This window comes from Sapajus apella, unplaced genomic scaffold (assembly GCF_009761245.1).
Source record: "Sapajus apella isolate SASKATOON/1434 unplaced genomic scaffold, GSC_monkey_1.0 scaffold68, whole genome shotgun sequence".
NCBI classification, from domain to species: Eukaryota; Metazoa; Chordata; class Mammalia; order Primates; family Cebidae; genus Sapajus; species Sapajus apella.
The window spans coordinates 5,879,233-5,895,183 of NW_022437008.1; the positions used below are offsets into that span (position 1 = coordinate 5,879,233).

The 15,951-nt window shown below is 51.1% G+C and overlaps 1 protein-coding gene across 1 annotated transcript; it reads left to right on the forward strand.

Moving 5' to 3' along the window:
- The first annotated feature begins 4,836 nt into the window (after positions 1-4,836).
- Positions 4,837-9,266, forward strand: FAM187B (family with sequence similarity 187 member B). The gene is made up of 2 exons (XM_032249055.1): positions 4,837-5,782; positions 8,841-9,266. The coding sequence occupies exons 1-2, from the start codon at positions 5,061-5,063 to the stop codon at positions 9,247-9,249; spliced, it is 1,131 nt and encodes a 376-aa protein (XP_032104946.1). The 5' UTR covers positions 4,837-5,060; the 3' UTR covers positions 9,250-9,266.
- Positions 9,267-15,951: the final 6,685 nt, after the last annotated feature.

A 15,951-nucleotide genomic window follows, 5' to 3' on the forward strand; every position in this document is an offset into this window, starting at 1 on the left:
TGCCGTGGCATGATCTCAGCTCACTGCAACCTTGGTCTCCCAGATTCAAGGGATTCTCCTGCCTCAACCTCCTGAGTAGCTGGGATTACAGGCACCTGCCACCATGCCCAGCTATTTTTGTGTTTTTAGTAGAGACAGGGTTTCACCATATTGGTCAGGCTGGTCTTGAACTCTTGGCCTCCTGATCTGCCCCCCTTTTCCTCCCAAAGTACTGGGATTACAGGTGTGAGCCTCTGTGCCTGGCAGTTTTCTGGTTTTTGTTTTGTTTTGTTTTGTTTTAATCATGAAGGTGTCTTGAATTTTGTCGAATGCCTTTTCTGTATTGAGATGATCATGTTTGTGTTTTTTTCCTTCATTTTAATAATGTGATGTATTATACATTGATTGATTTTCTTATGTTGAACCACCCTTGTATTCCTGCATAAATCATACTTGGACATGGTGAGTAATCCTTTTAATATGCTAATAGATTTGATTTGCCAATATTTCATTGAGGATTTTTGCATCCATATTCATAAGGGATATTAGTCTATAATTTTCTTTTCTTGTGATGTCTTTATTTGGCTTTGGTATTATGGATATACCAGCTGCATAGAGTGAGTTAGGAAGTGTTAATCCTTCCCTTCAATGCTTTGGAAGTTTCAAAATGATTTGTGTGAATTCTTCTTTAAATGTTTGGTTGAACTAACTCATGAACCAGCTGGTCTAAGACGTTTCTTTCCTAGGTGGTTTCTTTGCTATGTGGAAGATGTGGTTGGTTACACCAAATCAGCATTCTTTTCTACAACTCTCCTGCATACAAAACCCTGATTTCATTTGGGTCTGCAATGGCTTTTCTGGTAAGAAAAAGCTGACCTTACCCAATCCTAGGAACAAGAGCTGGTCATGGGCCCCAATCCTGGCCAATAGAACATTAGGAGAGAACTGATGTGAGGATTTTGGAAATGGTTTTAGCTCTATGATATAAAGGAAAATACCAGAGGAAAAACTCCTTGTAATAGATATCAGCCATAGAAATAATTACTGCCATTTGCCAAAAGTTTCCTGGAAATAGTGGAGTTCCATTTCTCTTGGTGGATTGGTGGTGCCATGTAGCTGTTTCTGGCCAATGGTTTGTGAGCAAGTGACATGACATGTGTCACTTAAGGGCAGAGCATTTAATGTAGACCTGAAATCCTACAGATATCTCATTCTTTCTCCTTGGAAGAAACTGCAAATGTTTGAGATGGCAGTTGCTCCATCACCCTGGATCCCTGAGTGATTCTGATATCAGTGCACAATAAATAAGAAGTAAACCTTTCTTGTTTTATGTTATTGAGATTTGGGGGGAGTTGTTTTTGTTTTTGTTTTTTTGAGACAGAGTTTCGCTCTGTTGCCCAGGCTGGAATGCAGTAGCACCATCTCAACTTACTACAACCCCTGCCTCCCGGGTTCAAGTGATCTTCCTGCCTCAGCGTCCCAAGTAGCTGGGGCTGCAGGTGCATGCCATCACACCCGGCTAATTTTTGTATTTTTCTTAGAGACAGGGTTTCACCATGATGGCCAGGCTGGTCTTGAACTCCTGACCTCAAGTGATCCATCCGCCTCAGCCTCCCAAACTACTGGGATCGCAGGTGTGAGCCACCGCGCCCGGCCTCTTCTTCCTCTTTCTAATGGTCATAAAGTCGTTTTGTCCCATTCCATCATTAAATACTGGGTATGTAGAAGGCCAATAATTTGCCTTTGTAGTTTGCTTGTTTTGATTTAGGCCCACCCATTTTGTCCAGCTCCTGTGGATATTTGACCTTCGACCCTGCAACCTATGACAAGCCACTTGATGACATGAACTAAATTGCACTCCTGAAAACACAGTGGAACAAGGTTCATTCCATTGCCCGGGCTGATTCTCAAGTTCTGTGAGTGACTTCACAAGGCCCAGGGAGTTCCTAGCCTCCTTCCTCAGCCTTGGTCCCCCATGCCGGACACCCTGTGGCTGCTTAGCCTTTCTTGCCCCACTCTGTGGGCCCAGATGTTAATCAGCTGTGCCTACAAGAACCTCTGCCAGCGAGGCCTCCTCTCGGGCAATGATGTTGTCCTGAAGTGTGGCCATCCCATGGCACTCTGGTACTTCTCTTCCATTCATGGGGAAGATCCTTCTCTGCTTAATTCAATGCCTTACATAAGGCAACTGCCTGGAGGCAGCCTCCAATTGACCGAGCCTCAGCCCTCCCAGACGGGCCTCTATCGCTGCCAGGGCATTGATGATACCCTCGTGGTAGAGTATGAAATCGACTTCCGGGACGTTACCACCCTTCATGTTACACACAAGAACCTGAACCAAAAACCCTAGCAGAATGAGACCCTGAGCCTGGATGGCGAGGTACTTGTCTTTACCCACTGGGACCGCTGGCGCTAATATAACCGCTGTGGGGAACCGGATGAGCACAAACGCCTGGGGTACTGCTACATTGAGGAGCCCCTGGAAAATCCCATGCCCTGCCGGCTGTATCTGAGAGACAAGAAGATGCAATTCAGCCACATGCGGCCAGAACTGCAGGTGGAAGCGTGCCACGTACCCTGCAACCCCGTCAAGGAGATTCACCAGCCATACTTCATCTATGACATTGACCAGCCCGGCAAGTGGAGGAACACACATGTGGCTCACCTGCCCCTTGGCCTCCATCTACAGGTGACAGGACCAGGGCCATAGCCCTGCCTTTGACCCTCACCCAGGCTTTCTTTTCCATGCCCACCTGGGTTGCGGGGTTACCTTCCAGCAGAAAACCGGGCTCTTTCTCCCAGCTCCTAAGCCTGCATGGTGGGTCTGTGCAGGAAGGGGTCTCTTCATTGGCTTGCTGAGATATGCATTCAGGAAGAATTTCCCGGTGTTTCCTCTGAGTGTGCCCCGGGCAGGTGATGCTAGGGTTACAGAAATGACTAACAAAGACCTAGTTCTTGTCTGAACAGGCTTCTGATATTCAGGGGGAGGCCAAATGTAGAATCTAGAGACCAACCTACCCAGGCTCATGGGCTCACACCAGTGCAGACGCTGATGTGATTTCTGCCTCCTGATCGGACCCTGGGGGATACAATTTATCTATCCATCCTTGCCCCAGTGCTACAGTGTCTTTTTCTTTTTTTTTTTTTTTTTTTTTTTGTTTTGGTTGTTTTGTTTGAGATGCAGTCTCGCTCTGTCGCCCAGGCCGGAGTGCAATGGTACAATCTCGGCTCACTGCAATCTTTGCCTCCCGGGTTCAAATGATTCTCCTGCCTCAGCCTCTCAAGTAGCTAGGACTGCAGGTGCCCGCCACCACACATGGCTAATGTTTGTATTTTTAGTAGAGACAGGGTTTCGCCGTGTTACCCAAGCTGGTCTCAAACTCCTGACCTCGGGTGATCCACCCGCCTCAGCCTCCTGAAGTGCTGGGATTACATGTGTGAGCCACTGCACCTGGCCTGCCCTAGGTTTTTAATAGAAACACATTATCTTCTTAGAAAATTTCCTTTTGTTCCTAGTTTGCCAAAAGTTTTGAGCCATAAATGAATGTCGAGTTTTATCAGATGCTTTTTCTGTATCTACTGAGATAATAATATGGTTTTTCTCCCTTACTCTGTTAATGTGAATTACATTGATGGATGTTCAGATATAAACCCAAATCTGCCTGCCTGAAATAACCTAATTTGGTCTTTATATTTATCCTTGTGTAAAGAAAATCGCTGGAATCAATTTGCTAATATTTTCTTTGTGGTACTTTGTCTATATTTATGAAAGAGATTGACCTGAGCTTTTCCTTGTTATAATGCCCTTATAAGGCTTTAGTGTAAGGTGATGCAAGTCTCATGGAAGTGTTCCATCTTTTTCTATTTTGGGAAAAGTTTAGAAGATCAATCTAATTTATTTTATTTTATTTTATTTTGAGGCAGTGTCTCTCTCACCAAGGCTGGAGTGCAGTGGTGCAATCTTGGCACACTGCAACCTCTGCCGCCCAGGTTCAAGCGATTCTCCTGCCTCAACCACCAGAGCAGCTGGGATTACAGCTGCTCGCCACCACACCTGGCTGATTTTGTATTTTCAGTAGAGATGGGCTTTCATTACATTTCCAGGCTGGTCTTTTTTTTTTTTTTTTTTTTTTTTTTGAGATGGAGTCTTGCTCTGTCTCCAGGCTGAAGTGCAGCAGCATGAACTTGGCTCACTGCAGTCCCCGCCTCCCGGGTTCAAGCAATTCCCCTGCTTCAGCCTCCCAAGTAGCTGGGACTGCAGGCACACACCACCATACCCGGCTAATATTTGTATTTTAGTAGAGACATGGTTTCACTACATTGGCCAGGCTAGTCTCAAACTCCTGACCTCACGTAATCCACTCACCTCGGCCTCCCAAAGTGCTGAGATTACAGGCGTGAGCCACCGTGCCCGTGTGCCTGGCCCCAGAGAGGATTTGCTTACTACTTTATCCCCAGTGCTAAGAAGCGTTCCCAGAACATTGTAAGAGTTGAGGAAATATGTGATGAATGTTCACATGTGACACTTTCATGCTCTTGTTCCATCCCTGGGAATGTAGTCTCACCCCTGGGAAAGGAAGGGAGGCAGATGGTGGAGAACACTTTGAATAGACAAATTAAGTGTGGTTAGTGGGGGCACAGTGGCTCATGCCTGTAATCCTAGCACTTTGGGAGGCTGAGGCGGGAGGATCACAAGGTCAGGAGTTCGAGACCAGTCTGGCCAACATGGCGAAACCCCGTCTCTGCTAAAAGTATAAAAATTAGCTGGGTATGGTGGTGGGTGCCTGTAGTCCCAGCTACTCGGGAGGCTGAGGCCGGACAATCGCTTGAATCCGGAAGGCGGAGATTGCGGTGAGCTGAGGTCGCGCCACTGCCCTCCAGCATGGGCAACAAGAGCAAAACTCTGTCTCAAAAAAAAATGTAGTGTTGTCAGCTTGTCACAAAACAAAAGGGGATGGTGATCTCACACACCCATGGGGTGGCCTGCAGTTCATCCTGCTGCCCAGGGCTGAGGCCAGAGTTCATGGTGACCTCACAATGTCCAGGGTGGCACTGGCCTGCTGCCACAGCCCCAGTCCACCATGCCACCCATGCTGTGGCTGCTGCTCCAGGTTGTTGCCCCGGCGCTGGGGTTCTACTTTTCCATCAGCTGCCCCAGTGGTAACCAGTGCCGACAGGCCCTCCTCTCCGGCAATGATATTCTCCTGTACTGCAACTCCTCGGGGGCACGCTGGTACTATTTATTCACACGAGGCGAGAAGGGCACGTTCACCAGCCTCACCAATATTTCCAATATGGAAATAATGCCTGAGGGCAGCCTTCTCATTAAAGATCCACTGCCCTCCCAGACGGGCCTCTACCACTGCTGGAACAAGAATGACCGCCAAGTGGTGCAGTATGAGATTGACTTCCAGGATGTCACCATCCTGCATGTAACACACAAGGGCCTGGGTCAGAGACCCCTGCAGAACGAGACCCTGCATCTGGGAGGCAAAGAGCTCATTTTTACCCGGTGGGAGCCCTGGCAGGACTGCAACCACTGCGAGGGGCCTGGCGAGCGTAAGCGCCTGGGGTACTGCTATATTGAGGAGCGTCTGGAGGAAGCCATGCCCTGCTGGCTCTATCTGGGAGACGTGCAGGTGTGGTCCAGCCGCTTGCGGCCTGAGCTGCAGGTGGAAGCCTGCCACGTCCCGTGCAGCAACAACACACAGTTAAAGATGAATTACGTCATTTTTGACAACTTCAGGCTTGATGAAGAGACAGAATTTGTGTGGCTCAACTGTCCCTTAGGATCCATCTACAGGTGATGGAATCCCTGCCTCTGGCCCCTAGCCAGGTTCTTCCGGTTGGGGGATCCTTCGTGGTAATATGTGCAGAGGGGCGAGGGGGTGTTCTATGCAGGTCAGCCCCGCAGTGGTCATCAGGACAGTGCCAGGTCCTGTCTTAAACAGTCCGAGGGGGAGACAGCCCAGGGGGGTGTGAGCAGGGATGCAAGAAACCCAGGCAGAAGGATGGGGCCGTGACGGGGAAAGCCCAGGAAGCTTAGGGGCTCCAACAGGCCCCTGCCTCACCTGGGAAGGTCAGAGGAGACCCTGGAGGAGAGGCTGGTGCCCCCAGGGCTTCCCATCAAGGTCTACCTCCCAGAACTCACTCGTCTTCTTGCTTCCTGCCAGGAGCCGGGGAAAATCCCTCCTTCCCCTATTCTTCCCCAATCCACCTGCCCCTTAATAAGAAATGCAGGCCAGGCATGGTGGCTCATGCCTGTAATCCTAGCAGTTTGGGAGGCCGAGGCAGGCAGATCACCTGAGGTCAGGAGTTCGAGACCAGCCTGGCCAACATGGTGAAACCCCGTTTCTACTAAAAATACAAAAATTAGCCAGGCGTGGTGGCAGGCACCTGTAATCCCAGCTTTCAGGAGGCTGAGGCAGGAGAATCACTTGAACCTGGGAGGTGGAAGTTCCAGTGAGCTGAGATCGCGCCACTGCACTCCAGCCTGGGTGACAGAGCAAGTCTCTGTCTCAAAAAAAAAAGAAAAGAAAAGAAAAAGAAAAACACAATTCCAAAGTGCAGGAAAGTGGGTGTGAACCCTCTTGCCATCTATTCGGGGGTACCTACTCCATACCATTTGCCACACAAGGAGCTCCGGAGTGCGAGTCACAGGGACCTTGAGATAGGAATGGAGGGAGGTCGCTGCAGAATCTAAGGAGGCCCATGGGGTGGCATTTCTCATATTTCTCGTGAGGTTTCTGTATGGGGGCGCTGGACTCAGCCAGGCTTGGGTTTCAATCTCAACTCTGCCAGTTTCCAGCTGCGTGACTTTGGCCTCAGTTTCCTCATCTGTAGAATGGGGTTGTCTTAGATTCCTAGGGCTGCCGTAACAAAGCACCACAAACTGCGTGGCTTAAAACAACAGAAATTTGCCAGATGTCGTGGCTCATGCCTGTAATCCCAGCACTTTGGGAGGCTAAGGCAGGCAGACTGCTTAAGGTCAGGAGTTCAAGACCAGCCTGGCCAACATGGTGAAACCCCCATCTCTACTAAAAAACACAAAAATCATCCGGGTGTGGTGTTGGGCACCTGCAATCTCAGTAACTCAGGAGGCTGAGGCACAACAATCGCTTGAACCTGGGAGGGGGAGTTTCCAGTGAGGGGAGATTGGACCACTGCACTCCAGCCTGGGCGACGGCGTGAGACTCCCAAAAAAAAAAAAAAAAAAAAAAACCACAAAAATTCATTGTCTCATCCTACTGGAGACTGGGAGTCTGAAACCAAGGTGTCAGTAGAACCACGCTCCTTCTGAGTCCCGCTGAGTGAGCTGGGCAGAATCCTCCCTCCCCTTTTTCTGGCTTCTGGATGCAGTCAGAGATCCTCAGCCTTCTCTGGCTTGTGGCTGCTTCTCTCCAATGCCCATCATCACTTGGCATTCTTCCCGGTGTCTATATCCCTGTGTCTTTTCTCCTTTTCTTTCTCTTATTTATTTATTTGTTTATTTATTTATTTATTTGAGATAGAGTCTCGCTCTGTCTCCCAGGCTGGAGTGCCATGACGTTATCTCAGCTCACTACAACCTCCACCTCCTGGGTTCAAACAATTCTCCTGTTTCAGCCTCCCGAGTAGCTGGGATTACAAGCATACGCCACCATGCCTGGTTAATTTTTGTATTTTTAGTAGAGATGGGGTTTCACCATGTTGATCAGGCTGGTCTCAAACTCCTGACTTCAGATGATTCGCCTGCTTTGGCCTCCCAAAGTGTTGGGATTGCAGGTGTGCAGCACCACGCCCGGCCTTCTACTTTTCGTAAAAGGACACCAGTCAGACTGGACTGAGGGCCCACCTACTCCAATATGATCTCATCTTAGATGATTGTATCTGCAACGACCCAATTCCCAAATAACGTTCCATTCTGAGGTTTTGGGAAGGACATGTGTTTTTGGGGGCCACTATCCAACTCAGTGCAGAGGTCTTGCTAGCCCCTGGCCACATGGGGTCATTGGGATGTGTCAGGGTACTAAAGACTAGAGTGCCTGCCCCAGCATCCAATAAAAAGTTCTGCACTGCACCTACCTGGGAGCACATGCTTTTATGATATTGTCTGTGGAGTATCCTCTCTGCTCTTCCTCCACGATGGATGTGTCGGTGTCTGATTAATTTCTCCACTAAACACGTGTTCACTGCTCATTTATATGCCAAGCTTCATTCTAGGGATCTGGGAAACAGTGAAGAACACAACCAACAGAGATCCCTGGCCTTGTGGCACATAAACACATAGTTTATTGTTATTGTTATTACTAGAGACAGGGTCTTTCTCTGTCACCCTGGCTGGAGTGCAGTGGTGCAATCACAGCTCACTGCAGCCTCAATTCCCCGGGCTCAGGTGATTCTCCCATCTCAGCCTCCACAGTAGCTGGGACTACAGGCATGCACCACCACGCTTGGCTAAGTTTTTAAGTTTTGTAGAGATGATGTCTCACTCTATTGCCCAGGCTGGGCCCAAACTCCTGGGCTCAAGCCATCCTCCTGCCTTTGCCTCTGAAAATGCTGAGATTACAGGTGTGAGCCACTAAGCCTGGTCTAGAGTCATTTTTAGATGAGAAAATGGAAGCTCAAAGAGCTGGAGGCATTTGCCCAGGTTACCCAGCCAGCAAGGGGTGGAGCCCTGGGAGCCCCGGGAAGCCCCAGCTGCACCATCCCCACCCCATGGTTGGCAGCTGCACAGTGCTCGATGGGCTGGTGGACTGAAGGGAGGGTGGTGCTTTATTTTCTGTTCCCCAGGGAGAAGGGTGCCGCTGTCTCCACCTCCCTTCAGACGTCGGTCCCTCCTTTCTCCCTGGGCCCTGAACCTGACCTTGTCCTCCTCGCAGGCCCGTCAACTGGCGTGCCAACGACACCCCCCTGACGTGGGAGAGCCAGCTCTCCGGCCGGGACTTCACCACCTTCCTTGACCCCTCCACTGGCGGCAGGCAGCTGCAGGTCTTCCAGCCGGCCATCTACAGGTGCTTCGTGCAGCAGGAGCTCGTGGCCCAGTTCAGCCCCGCCGCCAATCCGGAGACACTGGAGGCTCAGTGGAGAGAGAACGAGGCTCAGTGGAGAGAGAACGAGGCTCAGTGGCAAGAAGCAAGGAAGGCCCCACAGGGCAGGGCAGACTCTGTGCTTAAGGGGCTAAAGCTGGTGCTGCTCGTGGGCATCGTCCTGGCCCTGCTGGGGGCGCTGCTCAAGTTCATGCGCCCTTCCCCAGGCAGGAAAAGCAAACAGGTGCTGATGGTGAAATAAAGTGAGTCCCCCCCGTGACCCCAGTGCACAGCAGACCCGGCCTATGGTTCTTTCCTAGCCACAGCCACCTCTTCTCTTGCCCCTGCCGCCGGCCCACCCACACCCTGCTCTGAGATCCATGAACCAGGTCAGACCTGCAGCCACAGCCCAGGGTGACCGGGCTCTTCCCTGGGTCGGGTCCTGATCTGTTAACTCGTTAGTAATTCCCATTCCACAGATGAGAAAACTGAGACTGGGGATTCCAGTTGAAGCCAGGTTGCCTGGCCCAAGCCCCGTGTTCTTCAGAGGGAGGGAGAGATGGAACAAGGCCATCCTCTTCACCCCATTCTCCCGACGGCAAGGTGGGGGATGTGAGCAGGGCACCCCAGCCCCCCAGATCTGCACCAGGCCCTGCTGTCTTTCCCTGCCCATCCCTTGCCCACCCATCCTCTGCACTGTGCCCAGGCCTTCAGGCCCAGCCACCACTCCCCAAGTCAGAGGCACTGCCAGATATGAGCCACTTTTCCCAGCTCTTGCAGTGAAGTGAGGCCCCTCAGACACTTGGAAGGGGAGATCGGCCCTTCTGCCGGTACCAGGCGCCAGGCCTGGCTCAGCTGACCAGCAGGAATCACCAGGCCTGGCTGTTCCCAGAAATCATACGCAGTTCAGCAGAGTGCAAGGGTGAAAACTAATGCATGCCATTAAAATTCATTGCCATCACAGTGCGGTGAAGCCATGACTGGACAGATATGAAACTCCCAGAACAGAACCTCTGCCCCCAGGACAGGGCAGGGCTCACCCCTCGTGTACCACACACTTTTGCAAAAACACTTAGTTCTTCATGTGGTGCCCAGATGCTCAGAGATTTCTGCAGAATGAGGGAGCATTCGCTGAGAACTAAAGAGGCCTCCCTGGGAACCAGAGGTAGACAATAATAATGATAATCATAGCAAATATTTGGTGTGGTCAAAACTCAAACCCTTCGTAAGTGCTATGTCCCCACAGTCATGAGGCTGGTGCTACTGTTAACCTGGTTTGCAGCTGAGAACATCAAGACTCAGAAGCGGCTGGGCGAGGTGGTTCATGCCTATAAGCCCAGCACTTTGGGAGGCCGAGGTGGGGGGATCACGAGGTCAGAAGTTCAAGACCAGCCTGGCCAATATGATGAAACCCTGTCTCTACTAAAAATACAAGAATTAGCCAAGCATCATGGTGTGCGCCTGTAGTCCCAGCTACTTGGGAGGCTGAGGCAGGAGAATCGCTTGAACCCCGGAGGTGGAGGTTGCAGTGAGCCAAGCTCATGCCACTGCACTCCAGACTGGGCTACAGAGCAAAACTCTGTCTCAAAAAAAAAAAAAAAAAAAAAAAGAGACTCAAGCTTTAAGCAACTTGCCTGAGGTCATACAGTGAGCATGGGAAGGGGCAGCGGTCAGAAGGTGAAAGGAGACCTGTAGTGCCCACCCCAGCTTCCAGGGAGCCCCCCTCCATGCCCGCACCCATAGAAGCCCCCATCATGTGGTAGCTGGAGGTGGAACAGAGAGAGCCAAGCACGGTCCCATGCCTAGGGGGTTTGTTCTACACAGCACTGAAGTCTCACAACCCACAGCAGAGGCTGTCAGTGCCCCAGTGCTCCGAGGCTGTCAGAGCAGCCCTTAAGGTGACCCCAGTGACTTCCTACTTCCTGGTATCCATGCCTTGTATGATCCCCTCCCTTTTAGTGGGGACCAGACCTGTGACCTGGCATCTAACAAATAGCACACAGTAAAGGTGTTGAGCTGCCCCTCCCTAGCTTGGCTTATGTTATCTAAGACTCTGTCTCAGCAGACCAGAGGGAGGGAGGCTTGCTGGCTTGATGAAGTAAGCAGCCACGCTGAGGAAGCCCGCCATATAGTAGGGAGCTGTGGGCAGCCTCCGGGAGATGGAAGTGGCCTCTAGGACCTGAGGCAGGCCCACAGTTGACAGCCAGCAAAAGGCCAGGGCCCTCAGTCACACAGCCAGAGGAAAATGAACTCTGCCAATAATCCGGATGAATTCAAGCAGATTCGTCCCCAGTCGAGCCTCCAGATGAAAGTGCAGCCACCCCGTGTCTGATGGCAGCCTTCTGAGACCGCAGAGTAGGGCTCAGCTAAGGTGTGCCTGGACTCCTGATCCACAGGAACTGTGAGATCACAGACACATGTTGTTTTAAGTCATTTAATTTCCGGCAATCTGTTTTGCAGCCACAGACAACAAATACATGCACCCATATCCCTGGAAGGTCCTGGAAGTCTCCTGCAGCTTTAGCAGTCATGGACATGGTTCCAGTGGGTGCCAGGGGCCTCCTAAGTCATACCAGAAGGCTGCTGGGCCACTCATGGCGCAGGCTGGAAGCTGGGCAGTTGATGCCCCAGGAGCAGTCCTTAACCTTGAGGGACAGTAATGGGAGCACCCAGCTTCCTCACCCCTCTAAGGCACACTCTACACAACCTCTTGGAGGTCCCCATGGGTAACATTCACAGGTGCTGGGGATTAGAGTGATATCTTTGGGAAGCGATATTCAGCCCACCCCAAACAGCTGCTGGCACAGGCAGCATATATCAGGGCTCTAGGGGTGGGTGTCTGCTTGGTGGATGGAGCTGATTAGGACAGGAAGGCAACTGTGGTGGGACATCAAAGAGGTCACCAGAGCCAGATTGTGTGGGACCCTGCAGGCCAGGGTAACAGCTGTGGGCTTTGAGATGAAATGGGAGCCATGGGAGGGTTTTGAGCAGTGGAGAGACATGACCTGACATCCACTTAAAATCGTGATTCTCCTGAGGTCAGGAGTTTGAGACCAGCCTGGCCAACATGGTGAAACCCCATCTCTACTCAAAATACGAACGTTAGCTAGGCATTGTGGCAGACACCTGTAACTCCAGCACTTGGGAGGCTGAGGCAGGAGAATCACTCAAACCCGGGAGGCAGAGGTTGCAGTAAGCCGAGATTACGTTACTGTACTCCAGCCTGGCCGATAAAGACAGACTTCATCTCAAAAAAAAGAAAGGAATGCCAGGTGTGGTGGCTCACACCTGTAATCCCAGCACTTTGTGGGGCCAAGCCAGGTGAATCACGAGGTCAGGAGTTCAAGACCAGCCTGGCCAACATGGTGAGACCCTGTCTCTAGAAAAATACAAAAAATTAGCTCGGCGTGGTGGCAGGCAACTGTAATTCCAGCTACTTGAGAGGCTGAGGCAGGAGAATCGCTTGAACCCAGAAAGCAGAGAGAGATCATGTCACTGCACTCCAGCCTGGGTGACAGAGCAAGACTCTGTCTTGAAAAAAAAAATGGTGATTCTGACAAGGTGGGCTTCCTTACAGGTAAGGGTGGGTCGCCCCCCCCCCGTTGGGGCAGGGAGTAGCAGCCGCTTTGCATGTGGCCAGCTGTACAATGAGATACTTTCCTCACCAAGCAGGAGACATGGTCAGGCCCAGCCTTGCCACCCTCGCCTGCACCGCAGAGTACAACATAAGACAAAACATGCCCCAGATTCCATTTTTAACCAGCCCATTCTGCCCTCTTCCTTTTCTTATTGGAATTTTTTAACTTCTTGGGGGGAAAAAAAACTTGCTTATAAATGCAATTCCAGTACTTAGCCTTGCTATATGGCTCTTCTACTCTGCCAAAGAAAGTAAAGGAGAAAATATTCCCTTTTTTTCTAAAGCTGCAGAAATGTAGACAAAGCTGCCAGTAGCCCATATGTCACCTTAGAGCGAGCTCACGAGCCATGTGTCCACCTCTCCCTCTTCTCCCCTCTTCCCACAGCCTGGCCCAGCCTTCCCAGAATTCACCTGTGACCTAATGCAAACAGGACCACAGGGGTGAGTCCAGACACAGCCGGCAAAGAGGCCAGTGGCCCGGCCAGAGCCACCAGGAGGGGCTCACCAGGGCCCAGAATGGCTGGTGTGAGCCTATGCCAAGGAGGGTGTGGGGGTGGAAGGGAAGACCCCTCATTCCCCAGGGCAGCTGGGGCTCCCTGCCAGTCCTGCCTCACACACCTGCACGTGACCATAACCTTGACACTCATCAGACCTCTCAAAACAATCCTCATCCACTGCCCCGACAGGAAGCCTGGGCAAGATGCCAAGTCGTATTTACTGCGTTTATGAGAAACCAAGACGTGGCTATTTATAGCCCTTTGATTTGTCTGCCAAGTGAGAACCGGGTAAACGCAATGACATCTTATGAGTGGAAAGTAGGCAATGCCGTCTGCCCCTTACCACAGACAACAGGCACACCTTGCTGCGTGAGCTCAACAGGTTCTCACACCAACCTGTGGGCACGCTTCGGACCACAGTCCTCATCCTGCAGTGCAGAAACTGAGGCTTGGGAAGGGACAGTCACTTGCTTCATGGACAGTGTGTGGCAGGGCTGAGGACGGAATCCAGGCGGACTCTTAACTCACCCTGCAAGCTCTCTCAGCTGCACGGTCCACACCCCACTGTCAACTCCTTTAAAGATAAAGCTCTTCTGAATTGTTTGTGGGACTCTTCGGAAACATTCTACCTGTTTCCTGCCTTCTCTTTTCAGCCCTATCTCTTCTTTCTGGCCCACTTCCTTCCTCTTTGATATTAAAATACATTTTTTTTTTCTTTTGAGATGGAATCTCACTCTGTTTCCCAGGCTGGAGTGCAGTGGTGCAATCTCAGCTCACTGCAACCTCCAACTCCCGGATTCAAGGGATTCTCCTGCCTCAGCCTCCCAACTAGCTGGGATTACAGGTGTGTGCTACCGCACCCAGCTACTTTTTGTATTTTTAGTAGAGACAGGGTTTTGCCATACTGGGCAGGCTGATCTCAAACTCCTGACCTTAAGTGATACGCCCACCTCGGCCTTCCAAAGTGCTGAGATTACAGGCGTGAGCCCCCGTGCCCAGCTGAAAATGCTTTCTTTCTTGTCTCTTCATTCCTTTCTCCCTTCCTTTCCTCTTTTTCCTTTATTTCTTTATCTCTTTTTATCAAGGCAATAAACACAATATTAGCAATCGCTGATGGCTAAATGGTCTCAAAAGGATCCCAAGTCTTCCTCGCCCAGTCTCTGCTGATTCTCCAGTAAACACCACGATTCCCCCCATTTCACACACACGGTGGGAATCCCGGGGCAGCTCTTCCCAGCTGAGTTCCCCCCCCACCCCATGCATAAGGCATATGGTTAGTACCGTCGCTGACACCCATGGCGTTGTGGCCACTGCAGCTGAAATTCTCAATGCACCAGAAATGCATCGAGAAAGTGCCCACTGTTGAGGAAATCTGATGTTCGATTTGTCCTCACTCTGCGGTGATCTTTTGTGGTGGGAGGTTCCCGGAGGGGGTCCCCACTGCCTTTCCTAGGGTCATCTCTCTGTGCCTGTTTCCCCTTCTGTAAAATGGGGTTAGCACTGGTAGCCACCTCATTCTTGTTGGGAGGATCCAGCTGTAATGTGCAGTGCTTAGAACAGTGCCTGGCACAGAGCATGTGCGCCACGAATGTTTCCTGTTGTTGGTGGCGTCTAGCAAAGCCCTCTGCCTGGGTGTGCCCACGGGGACCATTCCGGACCACAAGCTTCCAAGCCTAAGGCTGCCCTGCAGGCAGGATGTCCAGCCCCCACCGGTAGCCTCCAAACCTTGATCAACCACTCTGATTTTATTGCCTCTCTGCCCAGATATCATCAGTGGGGGTGTGGACACTTACGTGAACCCTTGGGGTCTCATAAGGGGCGCCCTGCAGATTCTAAGATTCACAGCTTCTGGCCTCATGTCCTGACTGCCCTCACCCCCAGCCTGGTTGGGCATGCTGGTGTTGCCCAGTGCCCAGCCACCGATCTCTCCTCCAATGCCTCTTCCTTCCTCCAGAGGCAAGCAGCAGTCACATTTCTGCTGTCATGCATCTCTCACAATTTCCACTTTTTTTTTTTTTTTTTTTCCCGGGGGCGGGGTCTCATTCTGTTGCCCAGGCTGGAGTGCAGTGGTGCAGTCATAGCTCACTGAACCTTGAACTCCTGGGCTCAAACAATCCTCTCCCACCTCAGCCTCCTGGGTAGCTGGGACTACAGACACATACCACCACGCCCTGCTAATTTTTTTTTTTTTTTTTTTTTGAGACGGAGTTTCGCTCTTGTTGCCCAGGCTGGAGTGCAATGGCGCGATCTCGGCTCACCACAACCTCCACCTTCTGGGTTCAGGCAATTTTCCTGTCTCAGCCTCCCGAGTAGCTGGGATTACAGGAACTCACCACCATGCCCGGCTCATTTTTGTATTTTTAGTAGAGACAATACAAAATTTTAGTAGAGAAAATACAAAAATAAAAACTTTTGTATTTTTAGTTTCACCATGTTGGCCAGGCTGGTCTCGACCTCCTGACCTCAGATGATCCACCTGCCTCAGCCTCTCAAAGTGCTGGGATTACAGGCATGAGCCACCGAGCCTGCCTAATTTTTAAAACTTTTTATAGAGACGAGGTGTCACTATGTTGCCCAGGCTGGTCTCAAACTCCTAGCCTCAAGTGATCCTGCCACGTCGATCTTCCACATGGTGGGATTACAGGCGTGAGTGAGCCACCATGCCGGGCCATCTCCACATTTGTTAAGGAGATGTTTATGCCACTGGTTTGTGGTTCATCAATGTTACCACAGAGCCCTTCTCTGTTGACTACCTGGGAGGCGGAGGTTGCAGAAAGCCGAGATTGTGCCACTGCACTCCAGCCTGGGCAACACAGTGAAACTCCATCTC